General features: G+C 52.4%; 1 protein-coding gene across 1 annotated transcript; it reads right to left on the bottom strand.

Annotated features, from left to right (window-relative positions):
• Nucleotides 1-251: 251 nt before the first annotated feature.
• On the bottom strand, nt 252-9,168 carry LOC120392864 (zinc finger protein RFP-like). The gene is made up of 5 exons (XM_039517541.1): nt 8,703-9,168; nt 3,301-3,396; nt 2,501-2,731; nt 1,093-1,115; nt 252-375 (listed from the first exon to the last, which is right to left on the bottom strand). The coding sequence occupies exons 1-5, from the start codon at nt 9,117-9,119 to the stop codon at nt 252-254; spliced, it is 891 nt and encodes a 296-aa protein (XP_039373475.1). The 5' UTR covers nt 9,120-9,168.
• Nucleotides 9,169-16,190: the final 7,022 nt, after the last annotated feature.

Raw genomic sequence — 16,190 nt, 5'->3', positions numbered from 1 at the left:
AAGTTTTAAAATCATGATTTAAGGACTTCAGTAACTTGGCCAGAGGTTAGGGGTCAATTGCAGGAGTGGGTGGGTGAGATTCTGTGGCCTGCAGTGTGCAGTTGGTCAGACTGGATGATCATGATGGTCCCTTCTGGCCTTAAAGTCTTTGAGTCATTTCTTAATTTAACAGCATCATCTAAGTGTGAACCAATTGATCAGCACCATTCTCTTCTCAGAGGCTCATCCCAATTTCCATTCCTAGATCCCTTCTAGGTACCTTTGAACTTCCCCAGAATCTCCGATAGCACAATCATTTTCTGGGAGAAACCACTGACTCGCTCTTCCAGTTCAGGAGAAATCTCCTCTGGCTGCTGGAACTTCCCCATCTGACACCTGGAGAGAAACAATTTTACATGATTATATTTTACTGTGTGACTCATTATAAGTTCTGGCTAGTGAGTCGCTGCTCTCATGGGCCTGGAGTTAGAATTCCTCGACTTCTCCAACCCTCAGAGCAGGTGCGACACAGCCCATGGCTGAGCAACCTTCCCTTCAAAGGTCATTAATATTCTTCAACTCTGGTCTGGAGAGATCAGCTCTGGGGACAAAAGGGGAATTGAGTCTCCATGGCCAATTCACTCCTTGGCCTCCATGCTCTGAGGGTCAGGAGGTTCCCAGGTGAAGTGGTGTAGAAATCTGCCTCTAGGAACTAGACAGAGACATAAACTACCCCTTCCCCAGCTCATTTCTCACAGGTCTCCAAACAGCCCTCAGGTGGGGAAAGGCTCTTGAGAACTACTGCCCTGGGCTGAATAGTGACCAGGACCCAGCAGTGACAGGCCCATAGTCCATCCCCACAATCCTGAGGCAGCCAGTCCCCCAGGGATGTGACATCTCTAGGAAATATTAGAGGTCAGTCTTTCCCACTGACTGGAGAATTCCAGAGTCTTCTTTACAAGAGTTAGCACTCCAGGATGGAGTTGATCAGAGAGATTTGTATCCAACACGTGATCTTCCCACACATTTTGCTGTAGAGCCCCGGGGAGATGCGGTGCTACCCTCATCATCAAGCTCTTTCCAAGCATTGTGGAGTGCGAGGGCGCCACATACCTACTCAAGGTGGTTCTGACATCCTAGAGGAGAGAGAGACAAAAGAATTTCAGTCCTCTCTGACACATGCACAGGGGATCCCAGGGAAGGGATTTAGGAAGTATGGGGGAAGAGACCCTGCCCTGGCCCAAGGGCCATTGATTCCCTGAGCTAATGGGGCTTTTCCATCTTTCATATCTCTGTGACTCTGCTAAGAATAATACTCACTCAGATGTCAGCAATGCATATGTCGAGTTACACTGAGATCTCCGACTGCTGGACTCCAGTGCTTATGATTCAGCAGCCCGCTCCTCCCTCTGTGGGAGTCTGGCATGTTACTAATGATGAGTGCCGGTTTCCAATTGTCCCTGGGGGTGCTCAACCCCATGCCTCACCCCCACTCCAAACCTTTCCCCAATGCCACACCCCAACCCAACTCTTCCCACTCCCACTCAACCTCCACCCTGTCTCTTCCTCACCTCCTCTTGTGAGCTGCCATAAATATAAAAGAAAGAGTAACATAAAATACCTCCTAGCAGCTGTACTGAATCACTTTACGTTTAAGGGGTTAAGAAGCTCAGATAACCTGGTTGGCTCCTGACCATAAGGACCGATAAGGAAAGAAGATACTTTCAAATCTGGTGGGTTGGGGGAGGTTTTGTTTGGGCTGTTTGTTCGTTCTCTTTCCTGATAGAGAGATAGACCAAGCAGGGACAACATCTCCTGAAACCCTACCTGAAATGATCCATCTAAGATTACAAAAATTCTAACTAAGGCAAGGAAATGGGTTAGGTTATTTTTTTGTTTTAGCTTGTGAATTTTCCCTAAGCTAAGAGGCAGTTTTATTCCTGTTTTTATAACTGTGAAAGTGAGTCCAGAGGGGAGTCCTCTGTGTTTTAAGTCTTTTTATTACCCTGTAAAGTTACCTTCCATCCTGATTTTGCAGGTGTGATTCTTGTACTTTTTTCTTTATAATAAAGTTCTTCTTTTAAGGGCCTGATTGATTTTAGTGTCTTAAGGATCTGGTCTGTACTTACATTAAAGGCAATTGGTTGGTATATTATTCTCAACCCTCCCCAGGAAAGGGGGTGAAGGGGCTTCGGGGGATATTTTGGGGGAATAGGGTTCGAAGTGACCCATCTATGAATTTTTGTTTAAAATCAGTTGGTGGTGGTGGCAGCAATACCGTCCAAGGACAAGGAAAGGAATTTGTGCCTTGGGGAAGTTTTTAACCTAAGCTGATGGAATATAAGATTAGGGGGTCTTTCATGTGGGTCCCCACATCTGTCCCCCAGAGTTCAAAGTGGGGAGGGAATCCTAACGTGAGCACACTCCCGCCCCGCTCCTCCCCCTCCCTCCCCGTGGGTAGCACTGAGGGGGAGAGCTGGCTGTCCTGGAGCACCCACCTATGTTTCTCATTCAGTCTCACCTGCAGGAATTCACTTGCTGGCTTCTGACACTTCCCCTCCATCTCACTGATCAGCTCACTGAGATGGGAAATCTGCTCACAGAGTTTACTGACATTTTCGTTCTGGATCCTCACAATCTCCTCATCCAGCTTCTCCAGCTGGGCCAGCAGGAGTCGCTCTTGTTCCTCCAGGAACTGCTGCAGTTGCTGAAATTCAGACACAATCTTCTGCCTCTCGGTTTGTGTTTGTTTCTGTATGAAATAGGGCAAGGGCTGGTCAGGGACATGGATGGAGCCCGGAGTCCTTTCATGGAGAGCTGAGTGTGCAGGAGGGTGATTTTCTGTGAAAATCCTCAGATTTCTGACATTTCATTCTACCCTGTGGGTACTAGGCAGGGGATTCTCTCACACCTTCCCTTTTGGCCCCTGTATCCCTGTGAAAGGGATGTTTCTCTGTCAGTCATGGTCAGCATCTTCTGTTATTTATGGTCTGTGGAAATTCAGACCCAGAGCAGCAGGAGGCAGGACACAGCAGTACACTGACAGAGACGTCAGGGGAGTTAAAAGAAACAAACGTTTTAAAAATGCACAAAATGTCTAGACCCAGTGGACAGCACTTCACAGGGACATTCAGTTCATTTGGAGGGATTTTTGGGAAGCCACAAAGCTTAGGGCTTGTCTACACATGAATCAAACCCAACAATCCATGGTCATGGAGAAACACACACATAAGCCCATGTTCACCAAGGCCACACAGGAGTCTGCCTCCAAACAGACCTCCCACTACCAGTCCCTGCTGGTTCATAATAACAGGCACCTACCAGATACTCCTGGCTATTCCCCTCTCCAGTCACTTTCAATCCCAGCAGCTTTTCTCTCTCTTCCCTCAGAGTCTTCAAATGGGCCTGGATTCTTTCCTGAAGAAACAGAAATGATTTGGGCGGTTTCATCTGGATAGTTGAGAGGTGCTTGGAAGTGGGTGTTTTTCCACCCAAAACCCAAGATGACTGTGGTTCTAATCACTTTGTGACATCAGGGCCACCAAGGAGATCAAACCTCATTAATAGAGATTGGGAGCGTGTCACATTCAGACTCATTACCAATTCCGGTTCAGTGTTTTTAGTAATTAGAGCTTTCAATGATACCCAAGCTTTACTGGTATTTGTGAACTTATTAGTGGTACAGCACATAACAGGGCACTGGAGTCACATGGGGGTGAATCAATAAACCTGTTTTGTAGAAGGTTTAAAGAACCAAATGATACAAATCCTCGAAGCCACCTGGGTTTCACCCTTGAAGCCCTGGGACTGCACTGGTTGGGCAGAGCTGGTTTAAGCACCAGGGCAAACCCCATGAGATGTCGGGAGGCCATTCATCTGGTTTGAAGCTGCGCAATCCCAGTCTTGTGGAGCATTATCCCGTCCGGTAGGGACTCGGCACTGGACGTGGCTTTGTCTGGTGCAAAAGGGAGAGGAGGAGACGGAGGATGCAGGAGGACACCCGTGAGGATGGGAGTGGCACCTTCATGCAGAATGATGCAGGCAGGTGGCACACTGAAAAAAGCGGTGGTGGGGCCCACACAGGCATAGGCGGCAGGTTTGTATAATTTTTGGTGGGGCCCAAAATGGTGGTGCCCCCCCGCTCCGACCCTGTAAGTCGATATAAAATGAAGCTACAACGCGTCAGTGCCACAAGATTACAAGGGTCAATTAAAAGTAGAAAGTCAGAAGCAGCACTTGCCTACTTCAATATACATTTTACCATCACTGTATAAAAATGGTTCCCAATTGTCGATGCAATCTGATTAATTTAAGAGCACATTACAATTAAATATTTCAATTCTCAGTCATTTTAAGACTTTGCCACACACTAGTTTGTCTGTACACCAGTTTCAGACAATCCTTTATAGCAATTTTACTCCAGGTCCTATGTGAAACCAATCAATCACTTCCTCCTCTCACCTGCATCGTTTTGTTTTAAGCTGTAATCAAAAGTGGCTTCATCTGTTTTAAAAGTCACAGAGCAGCAGCCACAAGTCTGCAGGTCTTAGGGATATTGTCCTGGTCATCTCAGTCAAAATTAATTACAACCTAGATGGGATTATGGTGAGGGGGCACGGCACGGCCCCCTCCACTCCCCTCCCCCTCCGGAGGTGCTACAGCACCAGCAGCTTGCACTGCTGTTATGCTGTAGCCCTTAGGCAGCGGCAGCAGCAGCAGCAAGGGAGAGAGACGCGCGCTGCGCGCTCTTTACGTTCAGGCAGGGAAGCTCCGGGCAGGGCCGGCTCTAGGTTTTTTGCTGCCCCAAGCAAAAAAAAATTTGACTGCCCCCATTCCCAGCCCTGGGCTCCCCCCGTACCCTCCTGCTGCCCCAGTCCCGGGCTCTCCCCCCACCCACACACACACCCTGCCACCCCAGCGCTGGGCTTCCCCCTTTCCTCCCCACCAGTGCCCTCCCAACCCCGCTGCTGCCCCAGCCCTGCCCCCCAGTACCCCCACCTCCTGCTGCCCCAGCTCTGGGTCACTGGTAACTCGCTCCCAGGGCGGGTCATTCAGACGGAATTTTGGATGTGCACAAAACACAGACAGGATTGGTTCTCATATGGTTACAGAAGTGCAGTAAAGTGGAACAATTTTCAGCTTGTGTGATTGGAGGATATCTGGATGCATATTATAAGACTGTCCTCCATAAATGAGGAAAAGTTGAGGTGGCTTTATTATTCTTTTGTTCCACTCTTTCTTTCTATGGGGAATTTGCCAATGCAATATCACTGTCTTCCTTTCAAACAAACAAAAAGGCAATGGCTGTTGAAAATAGCAATTCCGGTCCTAATAAGCATTTCTTCCTCAATTTTATCCTACTTTTTCTACAGCAAGTTACAGTGGATCAGTATATTTGATTTGGGAGAAATGAAGTAAAAGCTGCCCAAACCGAGCCTGAGCACTCCTGAATTTTGAGGTCTTCAAATCTGGAAGGCAGGTGCTGGGAGTGGGAGAGGGCTGTGGGCTCCACGGGGGAACATGGCAGCAACTGTCTGGAGCTGCACGGAGCCAGACACGCTGGTCTGAGTGGCACAGTAAGTGGTCTGGGGGTTGGAGAAGGAGTAAGGGGTTCCAGGGGGCAGTCAAGGGACAAGGAGCAGGGAGGGTTGGATGGGGCAGAGGTTCGGGGGGGCAGTCAGGGGACAGGCAGCAATTGGATAGGCATGGGAGTCCAGGGGGTTTATCAGGGGACAGGTAGGGGGTGGGGTCCTGGGGGGAAGTTGGGTGGGGTCTCAGGAGGGGGCAGTTGGGGACAAGGAGAAGGGAGGCTTAGATAGGGGCTGGGGTCCCAAGGGGCAGTTGTCTCAGGAGGGAGTAATCGGGGGACAAGGACCAGTGGTGCTTAGATAGGGGGTGGGGGTCCTGGGAGGCAGTTGGGGCAGGGGTCTGGGGAGGGGGCAATCAGCGGCCAGGGGCTGGGATTCAGAGGGCTCTGGGCTCCCTGCCACTGCGGGCAGCGCAGAGCCCTCTGATTCCCCGCCGCAGCTGGGATTTAAAAGGCTCTGGGCTCCCTGCGGCTGCAGGCAGCCCAGAGCCCTCTGACTCCCGGCCGCGGCTGGGATTTAAAAGGCTCTGGGCTCCCCGCTGTTGCTTCAGGCACTGCCCCCAGCATCTCCCATTGGCTGGGAACAGGGAACCGCAGCCAATGGGAGCTGCTGGGGGTGGTGCCTGAAGCAACAGCAACACACACACCCCTGCGCCTCTGCTCCCCCAGGTTCCGTCCGCTTCCCGGAGCGGCGCCGGGGCAGAGCCGGCCGACAGGAAGGGAACCTGCCCTGCCCCTGGTGCGCGTGGGGCCGGAGCCGCTCTAGATAAACACTTGGGGGAGGCCACGAGGAGCTCGCGGGCCACAGAAAATAACCTCGAGGGCACGTGTTTGAGACCCTGGACTAATGGAACCACTTTGGCTGGTCCTTGCCCACGTACACAACAGAGCAGGTCAGACTGGCACCGGTCAGCTCCAGCCTGGGGTTGGTTTTGCTACAACCCAGTGTAATCCCAGTGGTACTTGGCATGGACCTGAGCTGTCTGGAGCCCTTTTGTGTGCGGACGGAAGGTGCTCGGGGTCCCACACAGTGTTTAGCCCAGTGATCTCCTCTAGTGCAGGCCGGCAGCATCTGAGTTTAACCAGTGATGAGCTGCCAAATTTTTAACAACGGGTTCCCTCCTCCCTCCAAAATTTTAACAACGGGTTCCCTCCTTCCCCCCCCCTCCGTGGGGGGGGGTCGTGCCCCATCCAACCCCTCATGTTCCTTAACACACACACTCCGAGACCCCTGACCCATCCCCCCCTTCCCTGTCCCCTGACTGCCCCTTGCCGCCCCACCCAACCCCTCCTCTCATTCTCAATGGCCCCCCAGAACCCCTACCCCATACAACTACCCCTTCTCTCTGTCCCTGAGTGCCCCCACCACCTCATCCAACCCTGCTCTTTCCTGACTGCTCCCCGGGACCCTTGCCCCCATTCAATCCCCTGTTCCCTGCCCTCTGACTGCCCTGACCCCTATCCACCCCCCCACAACCCACCTCCCTGCCCCCTTATCACACTGCCTGGAGACCGGGTCCACTCTGCCAGGACCACGACCGGCGCCGCTGGGCCCGACTCCCGGGCCGGCCCGGCCGCTGGGCCCGACTTCCCGGCCGCTGGGCCCGACTCCTGGGCCGGCGCTGGGCTGGAGGGAGCCGCGGTCTGGGACCGGGAGCTGCTGAGCCAGCCGCACCACTCCTCCCCCTCCGCGCCCCAGGTTACCTGCTGGCTGCCTCCATGCTGCTTGTTCAGGCTTCCCGCGAACATCTGATTCGCGGGAAGCAGGGGAGGGGGAAGAGAAGGGGGCAGAGCAGGAGAGGAGTGGGCGGGAACTTTTGTTAAATTTAGCAGCCCTTAACAAGAGGTTCTAAAATGGCTGCTAAATTTAACAACGGGTTCCCGCGAACCCGTGCGAACCCGCTGCAGCTCACCCCTGAGTTTAACCCCTCGTGGAGCAACATGGGAGCTCAGAATCCCAGTGAGAAACCTCCTCTCCCTGGTGGGCCTGGGACCTTTATCAAGGCGTCTCTCCCTCCTAACGGACACACTTCATCACTGGGTGGGGCTGATGCTAAGATGGCAGCATGGCAAAGTGATTCAGGCCTTGGACTGGGTCTGGGGAGATCTGGGTTCTATGCTAAGCTCTGTCACTGACATGCTCAGTGACTATGTGCAACTCGCTGCCCTGCTTTGTGCCTCAGTTTCCCTTCCCACCTTTTGTCTAGCTAGACCAGTGGCAACCTAGTTGATCCTGGAGATTCTCCCAGTCGATCACGATCTCCGGCAGCGCAGGCAGGCTCCCTGCCTGCCCCAGCCGTTCGGCACTCCCAGAAGTGGCCAGCATGTCCCCACAGCCTGGGGTGAGGGCAGGGTTCTCTTCACGCGGCTCTCGCCTTCAAGGACCATCCCCGCAGCTCCCATTGGCCAGGAATGGGGAACTGTGGCCAATGAGAGCTGTGGGAGTGGTCCCTGCAGAGAGCCGCAGTGTGTGTCTAGCCACATGCACCCCCCCCCCAGGGGCCACAGGGGCACATTGGCCCCTTCCAGGAGTGGCACAGAGTTGGGACAGGCAGGGAGCCTGCGTTAGCCCCGCTGCATTGCTGACCATGAGCCACCTGAGGTAAATCAGTGTCGCCCAGCTGGAGCCAGCTTCCCATACCCCCTCCTGCACCCTAACCCGCTGCCTCAGCCCTGACCCTCCTCCCAGAGCCAGCACCCCATATCCTTTTCTGCACCCCAACACTCTGCCCCAGCCCAGAGCCCCCTCCTGCACCCCAATCCCCTGCCCCAGGCTCAGCCCAGAGCCCCCTCCCAGACTGCAAACCCCTCGGCCCCAGCCCAGAGCCTGCACCCCCACCTGAATCCCAACCTGTGACCATGAGTGAGGGTCCAGAAGAGCAAGCAATAGAGAGAGGGGGGGTATGGAGTGAGTTACGCTTCTTGGGGGGGGGGGTAGATCCTGCTTTCAAGATTTGATATTTTACCTCTGTTGCCGCACTGCCAGACCATTAATTTTGTTACAGCATCTCCCCACACAATGAAGACTTTGCAGAGCTGAATGATGAGTAACATATGTGACCGGAAACTTTCAGTGAAATTAGCCTGTCATTAAAACCCAGAACTTAACCCATTCAATTTGACAGCAATTCCCTACCTTGTACTCCTGGGCAGCCTCCTCTATGGGAACCACTGTGTGAGCGCGGTGAGCCCGGGATCTGTCGCACACCACACAGATGGGGGTTTGATCCTCTTCACAGAACAGTTTCAGAGCCTCCTGGTGTCTCTCACATACCCCATCCCCTCCTGCTCCTTTTGCTGCCTGTAAACTCAACTCCTTGACGAGTTCTAGGATATTTGCCAGCTGCCTGTTGGGCCTGAGGTTTCCCTGTTGCACAGTTTCTCTGCACTGAGGGCAGGAGGTGGCTGTATCGGATCCCTCCCAGCACTGGCTGATGCAGGCTCGGCAGAAATTGTGCCCACACTCCAGAGTGACAGGTTCTGTGAAATACTCCAGACAGACGGGACATGTCGCTTCTTCCTGGAGCCTTTCCACAGGGCTCTCTGCAGCCATGGCTCCCTCTGGGCAGTTTGTAACAGGCTTTGTTTCAAATTCCTGAATTCACACTATGCCCCGCCTGCAGCAGCAAGGGGGTGTTTCCTTGCCTGAAAATGACTCCTGCTGTTTGCTGAGCAGGAAGGACCCAGCCAATTTTACCCTTGGAGGCTTTAGTGTAAAAATGTATAATCACACCGGTGACAGGTAATTTGCAGTGAAATCAGCATGTAATTAAAACCCCACAGGGCTCCTGGCCTGCAATCAGCCCCTGAGCTGGTGGGGAGGGTCACTGGTGCATCCCCCTGTGAGGCTGAACCTGGAGGAGCAGGAGCTGGGTGTCTAAGGAGTGATAGTCAGGCTGGGCAGAACTTTGTTTATAATATATTGTTTTGACAACAATCTGGGTTTTAAGCATTTCATTCCAGTTTAAATGTTCACGGTTGTGGGAAATTATGGGGGGATCAGACAATATTTTGGTCAGACCAGAACTATTTAATGACACTGGACACTCAGAGTCAAAAAGTTGAAGCTTTAGAACTGGTAAAATTATCTGTGAGCAGGTAAATCTCCTCCCTCCCCCAGCAGCTCCCCCAGGGCAGTAACCCAGTGCCTCCCCACCCCTCACTCCCCCGCCACCACAGGGATGGAGGCTGAAAGTCCATCTGATGGTGGCTCAGGGGCCTGTGGAATGTGCTGGGAGCTCAGCCTGGGCCCTAGTGGGGCAGGAGATCCTGTAACACAACCACTCCCAGCAAGGCCCTGCCCCCATTTTCTCCCTGTTTGTCAGTCCAGGCAGAGAGACCAGGGACTGCAGGGAGACCAAGCTCCTGTCCCCCAGGTGAGAGCTGGAGCCCAACGGCCGAGGGCAGCGGGTGTGCGGGGAGCTCGCACTAGGGGCTGCAGGGACCTGGTGTGGGATAAACAGAGACCTCTCAGGCCACTTGCCCATTGAGGCTGCAGGAGGGGATGTGGGGACAGACTGAGGAGGCCTGGGGCAGTCTGGGAAGCCGCCATCAGGGACAAGGAGAAGGAATTCAGCTGTGGTGGGGGAGCCGTGCTGGGCAGAGATTCTGCTGTGGATGCAGCTAGTTACCTGGGTCCAGCGTTGCAGCTACCTGGATCTTCTCTCAGCATTGCAGAGCAGAGCAGATTCAGTGCTTTGGTACAGGGTTACAGGAAGGAAAAAGACTGGAATGGTGCATATCGTACCTGTCATTTCTCTCCCCGGCTCTGGGGATGTACCGTGTGCAGCTGGTTACTGAGAGACATTCAGTCAGACAGCTGGGGGGGGCATTTTTGTGCTCTGCCCCTTTCTCAGTAAATTGAGACTTTTCAGGATCAGGACACTGACTCATTCGCTTTCTGGGGCTACTTGCTCAGCGTCTGCTCAGAGCTCAGCACCATGAGGCCCTCGTCCTCCATAGACTGTAATGCGAAGAGACACACAGGCATTGTATAGATGGGGAAACCGACGCAGAGAGAGGGGTGGTTCAGTAGGCCCCCTATTCAGTGACTGCAAGGGCCAGTGCAGACCTTAGCAGCCGCCAGGCAAGTCCTGAGCTCCAGCTAGAGCTGCATCACAGCTTTAATGGTCCTAAGGGGCTTTGCCAGGGTGCAGGATATAAGAGAAGCAGCTTCATCCTGGCCACACCCCTCTAGTCCTTTCCACCCCTCCCTCCTCCAGCGTGTCCATGCCTCAGCCCCACTCCCGCCCCTCCCAGGAGCACTCCCTGTGCCTGCAGCTGCTGCTGTGGAGGTGCAAACAGCCGTTCTAGCTGGCTTAGGAGCCAGAGCACACTGAGGGGCTGGATCCAAATGTCAAGAATCTCTTTTGATTTAGGGTCCTAATTTGGGGTACTGACCTAAGTGCTGAGGGGCTGGTTCTCCAAGGGGCTGGGCACCCGCAGTGCCCACTGACTCCAGTTCCTGCTGTGGATGCAGCTGGAACACGTGCCCTGGAGTCCCGTATTTTGAAGAGGTATTTCAAGACATACAGAATTAGGCCATTGTTTAAAATTTAGGCCTTACCGATTTGCCCATTGTGCTGTTATTGAAATGAACTGTGACCGTATAGATCATTGTTGCAACCAAGGTCCTAGAGCTGCACCAAATATTATACAAAGAAGGCCAAGTAAGGTGTCTATGAAAAGGTTGTAATTTGCTGGTTATGGTTATGCTGTCTGTATGTGTGTATTGTTTTTGTATTTGAAGTTATGAATAGTGGCTATCTGCTTGTTTCTCAGTGTGTTTGATTTTATGTAGCATCAGTGAAGCATTTGGTCAGCTTCTTGAGAAAGGACTCTTCTGAGTAAGTGCCAAATCAAGAAACACTTAACTGACAGTGGACCTTGGGAGACTCCAATCCACTTCTGAGGAGCCTTCCTAGGAACGTTCAAGATAGCATGTGAGCAATGGCTGCTCTACCAGCAAACTGAGTCATGCATGGACCTGTGACTCCCCCATGTGACTCCAAACTCCATTTTGCTGCTGTGATTTTCCACAGTAAGAACAAAGGGGTTTCCGACCACATGGCAGAGGATATAAAAGGCCCTGGAAACCCCTATATTTTGATCTTCAGTCCTGCTTCTGACATCTGGAGGAACTTGGCTAGAAACTGAAGCTCTGAAGAAAGGACTGAACGACCCATCCAAAGCTGTTTTGATTGTACTCCAGAGACTTGATTTGAGCTTGCAGTTTATTCCATCACTGCTATAAGCCTGAACCAAGAACTTTGCAATTGTTGTATGTATTTGATTCCAGTTAACCAATTTTAACTCTCATCTATATTTCTTTCTTTTTATGAACAAACCTTTAGATTTTAGATTCTAAAGGATTGGCAACAGTGTGATTTGTGCATAAGATTTGACTTGTATATTGACCTGGGTATGGAGCTTGTAACCTTTTTTTTTTTTTTACTGGGGTATTGGTTTTCATAACCATTCGTCCCCATATAGAGTGGTGCTGGTGGTGATACTGGGAATCTGGAGGGAATTGCTTGTTTGACTTCTGGTTAGCCACTGGGATGAAAGTGAAGTCCTCTCTGTTTGTCGGGTTGGGTGTGGGCTTGGGCTGTGAATGCCCTGCTCTTTCCTGAATTGATCCTCTCAGTAGTGTCCCCCAAGAGCATGCCTTGTTATACCCATTAACAGCAGTACGTGGGCTAAGACTCATTGTATATCCCTGTTTATACTTGGTCTCTGCTCAATCCTGTTATTCTAAGCACAAGAGGAACCAACTCCAGGCGTGCTCTGGAGCTCAAATGCCCACAGAAAAAAATAGCAGGTGCTCAGAACCCACCTGCCACAGCTGTTTGATGGGGCTGTTGATCAGCTGTTTGGCAGCTGGGGAAAGTGCTTGGGTGAGGGCAGCAAGCCGCAGGTGCGGGGGGGCTTCTGGGGAAGGGTTGGATCAGGGGTAGGAAGTGGTGGAGAGAGGGTGGGGCTCGGGGCTGGAGCACTCTGAGGGAAAAATAAAAGTCTGCACCTATGGTAAGCAGAGAGCTGGCAGTGAAAGGCCCATGTTACATCCCCAGTGTCTACAGGCAGCCAATCCCCCCAGGATGTAATAAGTTCATAATTGACGATGACCTGCTCTGTTCATTTGATCGTTGCCTGTTCTGTTCATTGCCTCTGGGGCACCTGGCATTGGCCACTGTCAGCAGACAGGACACTGGGCTACATGGACCTTTGGTTTGACCCAGTGTGGCTGTTCTTATAATCTTTCCCACGGGATGGGTAAATTCACTGTTTTGTTCAGGGGTTGAGAACCTCAAGGTTAATTTGAACAAAGTGAAAGTAGCGGAAATGGGACCCCTGCGCCGCACACTGTGCTGAGGTGCCCTGGGGAGACGTGGCTTTCACCTGGTGTCCAACCCCTGCCCAGGCTCAAGAAGTGTGAGGGGGGGTGAGAAGGAGCCACATGCCTGTTCGTGGTGCCTCTGATGTCCTAGAGATGGAAGAGAGAATAGAGCGCTCAGTCTAATACCTCACACAGGGGGGAGCCTTCCATTATGCAGAATGGGGCTCGACTCCTGTCTCTGCCCCCAGCTCCACCCCCACTCCACCCCTTCCATCAAGGCTACAATCCTGCCCATTTCTGCCCTGTCCCCTGTGTGCCGTTTGAGGGAGAAGGTAATATGCCACGTTTACAGAGAATTCTTAATAGGAGTAAAAGATAAGTAATTCAGCTTCTATTCCTAGCTAAAGGCTTGGCTACACTCAAAACTCCAAAGCGCTCCCGCGGCAGCGCTTTGAAGTGTGAGTGTGGTTGCGGTGGCAGCGCTGGGAGAGAGCTCTCCCAGCACTGCAGGTACTGCACCTCCCCGTGGGGATTAGCTGCGCTCCCAGCACTGGGGCCGTTTACACTGAAGCTTTACTGTGCTGTAACTTGCTGCGCTCAGGGGGGTGTTTTTTCACACCCTTGAGTGAGAAAGTTGCAGCGCTGTAAAGCGCCAGTGTAGCCAAGGCCTAACATACAGACACACAGAGTTCAACAGGTGGAATATAATTACCAGCCTCAGTTGCTCATCCTAGTCCACTGGCCAGGTGGTCCAGTCACGAGGAGGGGAGCTGGGTCCTGTCACACTTTTAAGGTAAACACACACCCCTAACATTAAACAGAGTTTCAGTTACAATAGGGAGTTGCTTTACTTAGAATGTTAGACATCAGGCAATTCACACAAGAGAGAGAGACCCCATAAGTGCTTAATCTGTGGGAGAAGTTTCATACGGAGATCAGACCTTGCTAAACATCAGATAATCCACATAGGAGAGAAATCCCATAAATGTTTGGACTGTGGGGAAAGTTTTACACAAAGATCAAATCTTATGGCACATCAGGCAATCCACTGTTCATACAGAGGTCTCACCTTGTTAAACATCAAGCAATCCATACCATAGGGAGACCATAAGACTCTTGGAAAGGTTTCAGAAACAGATCAGCCCTACTAAAGATCAGGCAACCCACACAAGAGAGAGACCCCACCAAGTGCTTAGATTATGGATACTTTCAAATGTGGCGGGAGGTGGGGAAGGCTTTGTTTGTGCTCTTTGTTCGCGTTTTCTCTTGGAGCCAGAGAGGGACCAGACAGAAAAAAAACCCCAAACATCTCTTAAAACCCTGCCTATGGAAATAATCATCTAGAATTACAAAAATAGTAAGTAAAGCCAGGCAAGGCTTTACACTGCCTACGTCCCTCTGTTCCTCGTCCACCCCCCTCCCTCTTCCACCCGCCCTCACCATCCCCACCCCATTCCCAGCCCTCTCAGGAACCCGCCTTGTGCCTGCAGCTGCTGGGGAGGAGGCACAAGAGGCTCCTGTGCTGGAGGGATCCCTCACCGTGGGGGAGGGGCTTTCTCCTTCCCTGCAGCCCATGTGCCCAGACGAGCTGCATACAGGACCAGAGCCCAGTGGTGGACTGGATCCAGCTTTAACAAATGCCCTTTAATTTAGGGTCTAGATTTTGGGTGCCAACTTTTAGGCACCTGGGGCCTGGTTCTCAGAGGCGTTGGGCACCTGCAGCTCCACTGACTCCACCTGCAGCTGTGGAGGCTGCATGGTTCTGGTGCATGAGCCCTGCAGTTTTCTAGCTGGGAGATTTCAAAGGCTGCCTGGTGGGACTAACGGAACCGCTCTGTCTGGTCCTTGCCCACGTACACAATGGAACAGGTCAGACTGGCACCGGTCAGCTCCAGCCTGGGGTTAGTTTGGCTACAATCCAGTCTTGGCATGGACCTGAGCTGTCTAGAGCCCTGTTGTGTGCGGACTCAAGGTGCTCAGGGTCCCACACAGTGTTCAGCCCAGTGATCTCCTCTAGTGCAGGCCGGCGGCAGCTGAGTTTAACTCCTCATGGAGCAGCACAGGAGTTCAGAATCCCAGTGGGAAACCTCCTCTCTCTGGTGAGCCTGGGACCTTTACCAAGGCATCTCTCCCTCCTAACGGACACACTTCTTCAGGGAAGTTGATGTTGAGGTGGCAGCATGGTGTAATGCTTGGCACAGTGGAGTGGGTCTGGGGAGTTTGGGGTTCCAGTCCCATCTGTCCTGGGCAAGTAACTGTGCCTCTCTGTGCCTCAGTTTCCCTCCCACCCTAGACTGTAACCTGCTCAGGGCAGGGATTGCCCCTGGCTGGGTTTTGTGCAGTGCTCAGATCTCATGTGTGGTCTGTAAAGGGTGTTGTGATGCAAATAGAAATAATAATAAATTATATAAAACAAACCAGTACGAACCTCATCTTGTAGCTTCCTCTCCTGCAATCTGAAGGCAGCACTCTCACAGACTGGTCCTCGGTTCATGTGATTTAAATGTCACTGGTGTTAACAGCTTTCATTCAGAAAAATGTTCCCTTATTTCACCAGTGGAAGCTGGGTTTGAAAAGCATTCAGCATCTCCGGTAAGTTTCCCACATCAGATATCTTTGAAGACTTCATTTTTTGCCTTCGTTGCCACACTGCCAGAATATTTATTTTGTTATCTCCCAAGCACTGAAGGCTTTAGAGAGCTGAATGCTGCAGTTACATCTATGAGAGGGAACCTTCAATGAAATCAGCCTGTAATTAAAATCCAAAGCTAAGTTATTACCCATTAAACTTGACAGCAATTCCCTACCTTGCACTCCTGGGCAGCTTCCTCTATGCGAACCACTGCGTGAGCGCGATGAGCCCGGGATCTGTCACACACCACACAGATGGGGGTTTGATCCTCTTCACAAACAGTTCCAGAGTCTCCTGGTGTTCCCCACACAACCTGCCTGCCAGGGCTGGCTCCAGATCCCAGTGCGCCAAGCGCGCGCGTGGGGCGGTGTTTTGCCGGCAGAGCGGCAGGCGGGTCCGGCAGACCTTCCGCAGTCATGCCTGCGGGAGGTCCAACGGAGCCGTGGGACAGCAGACCTCCCGCAGGCATGCCTGCGGAAGCTCCACTGGAGCCGCAGGACCAGCGAACCCTCCACAGCTGCGGGAGGTCCACTGGAGCCGCGGGACCAGTGGACCCTCCACAGTCATGCCTGCGGGAGGTCTACCCGAGCCGCGGGACCAGCACCTCCCGCAGGCATGACTGCTTGGGGCGGCCAAATTCCTAGAGCCGCCCTGCT

The sequence above is a fragment of the Mauremys reevesii genome, unplaced genomic scaffold (assembly GCF_016161935.1).
Source record: "Mauremys reevesii isolate NIE-2019 unplaced genomic scaffold, ASM1616193v1 Contig12, whole genome shotgun sequence".
NCBI classification, from domain to species: domain Eukaryota; kingdom Metazoa; phylum Chordata; order Testudines; family Geoemydidae; genus Mauremys; species Mauremys reevesii.
This window is presented reverse-complemented; position numbering and strand designations above follow the sequence as displayed.

Bases quoted from the DNA above. Each gene is read 5' to 3' on its own strand.
- LOC120392864 (XM_039517541.1), bottom strand. From the start codon at position 9,119: ATGGCTGCAGAGAGCCCTGTGGAAAGGCTCCAGGAAGAAGCGACATGT. The intron at 1,116-2,500 runs GTGAGACTGAAT...TCTCTCCTCTAG, and splicing joins CAGCAAGTGAATTCCTGCAG to GATGTCAGAACCACCTTGAG. The intron at 376-1,092 runs GTATGTGGCGCC...GTTTCTCTCCAG, and splicing joins GTCAGAACCACCTTGAGTAG to GTGTCAGATGGGGAAGTTCC.